The 2,410-nt window shown below is 55.9% G+C and overlaps 1 protein-coding gene across 1 annotated transcript; it reads right to left on the bottom strand.

The window, feature by feature from the left end:
- Nucleotides 1-1,646: 1,646 nt before the first annotated feature.
- On the bottom strand, nucleotides 1,647-2,410 carry CMQ_1917 (uncharacterized protein; the record flags this gene model as incomplete). The annotated part of the gene is made up of 2 exons (XM_014314843.1): nucleotides 1,647-2,002; nucleotides 2,119-2,410. 2 exons carry the CDS (start codon nucleotides 2,408-2,410, stop codon nucleotides 1,647-1,649), a joined length of 648 nt encoding a protein of 215 aa, XP_014170318.1.

Below are 2,410 nucleotides of genomic sequence, written 5' to 3'. Positions count from 1 at the left end.
GCAGAGGAGGGGACACGGGGCAAGCTCGGCGAGCTCGGCGAGCTCGGGGACCACGGAGACGTTGAGGCCCAAATATACTCGTCTCTTTCTGTTTCTCTTTTTCTCTCTTCTCGTATCTTCTCATCTGCAAGGACATGCCCGCCATCCAATCGTCCTCTTCATCGTGATTTTCGGCTTATTCGTCAGACCTTTGGCAGACCATGTCGCAACAGGGATATGCCCGCAGACGTGCTTCAGTGGGAGTGGCTTTATCGTCCGTTTAGCTCAATGCGGCCGTTACAAGGTAAGATATATTTGGCCTTCTCAATAGTCTCTGCTTAGTACCCGCTGCATCCGTTTTAGGCAAGAACAAGAGTAAAAATGGACAGGTCAGTATTAATAATAACAATACGGAGCAGCATCTGGCAGCCACTCTAAGCACAAGTTCAACCTTGCGGAGTACTTTGTACCCCGGCCAGGCTTTTTCGCTCCAACCGCACTCGAAACCTGGCCCAGGGGAGGGGCTTGCGCCAAAGGACCCAAAAATAGAAGGGAAACAAGCTCTTCCGGACCGCTCCTCCAGGCCTTTGTGTTGCAAACGAAACAGAGACCTCAGACCCTGGCTTCTTCATGCTGTTGAACAGCCAGTACGACGTAGCTTACAAGTGCACCACTTCCCGCGACTTGGGAACCCCTTTTCGCCCCCGAGCAGGACACACTGTACGAGTCCCCTCCACGCTGCAGCCTAGTCCCATTTTTGCAAGTATTGGTTTTCGTGCAATGCAACTCTACTCTCACACTTTCTCGAGGCCGGAATATAGTCGGACTTTTTATAGGGTTACGTGGAGGTAGGGAGAAGGGTTGTAATGCAATACGGAGTAGCAAGACGGGCAATGACAATCCTCATACTCTGCAGGCTCCGAGCATACGGGATGTCCTCGGAGTTACGCCTGGAGACAGGTCCAAAGGCCAGAAGCTGTTCCATCCCCTCTCTCTCGGCCTTTCGGGCTGCACAAAAGGAAGGACAACCAGAACCCAGCTGCAGCTTGCTCGCATAAGTGGCCTTTCCCCGTCTCCTTTAGACAACTCAAACGCACCCCACGCGGTTTAAACGAGTTTGTGTCCCTGTTATCTCGGTTCTCTTCTTTTGTTGAAGTCTTACTACCTACTATGTATTCTAATTTTGCTGTGTCCTTGGTGTTTCCTTCCCCCCCAGACCTACAGCCAATATGAACAAGCCTCCGTCTTCCCATGGGCCACGACCTTGCCGCCAGAGGCCTGGTCGCCGATCTTAACAATGAATTGTGACTTCGACGTATGTAGGGCAGAGTTGCCAGATACTCCGCACGTACTCCGTAGGCGAAGTTGCTCTGGGTCTGGATAGCGGACCAGTCGCCTGAGTGACAAGCTTGTACGGAGTAAACGCAACCCGTGGCGTTCCTGGAGATGCCACTGTCCAAACGCAGTGGGGGCCGCACCCATGTTTGCTGAAGTGACTGTCTACTCGTACCTGACGGAATACGGAGTATTCCAGCCAAGTTGGCCAGCGATGATCCGGACTCCATAGCGGGAGTTCCATTGACAAGGGGGTAGCCGAGGGATTTTCCACTGCGTCCCCCTTTCCACCCCTCTTCGAATTCCCTTGTACGTCACCGAGAGGGGGCCTTTCATTTGCAGGTTTCGAGCATTTTATCGAGCACGCCGCGGAGCGTATCGTTTTCCAGGGCAGCCGCTACCCGCTCCTTGTCCGACAGCTGCTTGCTGACCTGGTCATCCTGGCTGTGGGAGCCTTCTTTGACCTCGATATCGACCCGGTAGTTGGGCGGCAGTGTCTGCTCCAGACGAACGCGGATGGCAAGGCCGATGACCGTCACCAGAGAGCAGTGGTTGATAGTCGGCGTGACATAGACCACCACCCGGGTAAGCGTGTCGCGGTCGAGAGACTTTGCCAGCAGCGGGGACGGTGAGATTTGAATGTCCGGCAGATTGACTACGGAGAGCTGGCCCAGCGTGTGGGGGTGCTCTGGATCGGATATCGTGGAAATCAGGTCTTTTGCCCGCGAGGCGGTGCGAGCGTCAGCAGGGTGCATTCCAGTATAATAGGGATGGGGGCAGGGTAGCACTGCCTGCCGGGCGTACCGTAAATCTCCTGCTCGTCGATCGGCTCTTCCGTGTAGACGCCGTCGTCGCCATCGTCGCCTTCGTCATAGACATCTCCGCCAGATGAGATGGAGGACGCCGGTGAGGGAGGGGATGCGAGAGCGGCGATGTGGGAGGCTCCCCAGAAGAGGCTGTCGGGCCGTTTGGGGGCCAGGATGCTGTCGAACCTGAACTCCTCGCCGTGCCGGGAGGTCGTCTCCCTCCGCAGCCGGCGGCTCGGCAGCTCAGCCGCGCTGAGGATCGTGGGATTGGCGTTTTGCAGCTCAGCCAT

Source organism: Grosmannia clavigera (assembly GCF_000143105.1).
Source record: "Grosmannia clavigera kw1407 unplaced genomic scaffold GCSC_168, whole genome shotgun sequence".
NCBI classification, from domain to species: Eukaryota; Fungi; Ascomycota; class Sordariomycetes; order Ophiostomatales; family Ophiostomataceae; genus Leptographium; species Leptographium clavigerum.
This window is presented reverse-complemented; position numbering and strand designations above follow the sequence as displayed.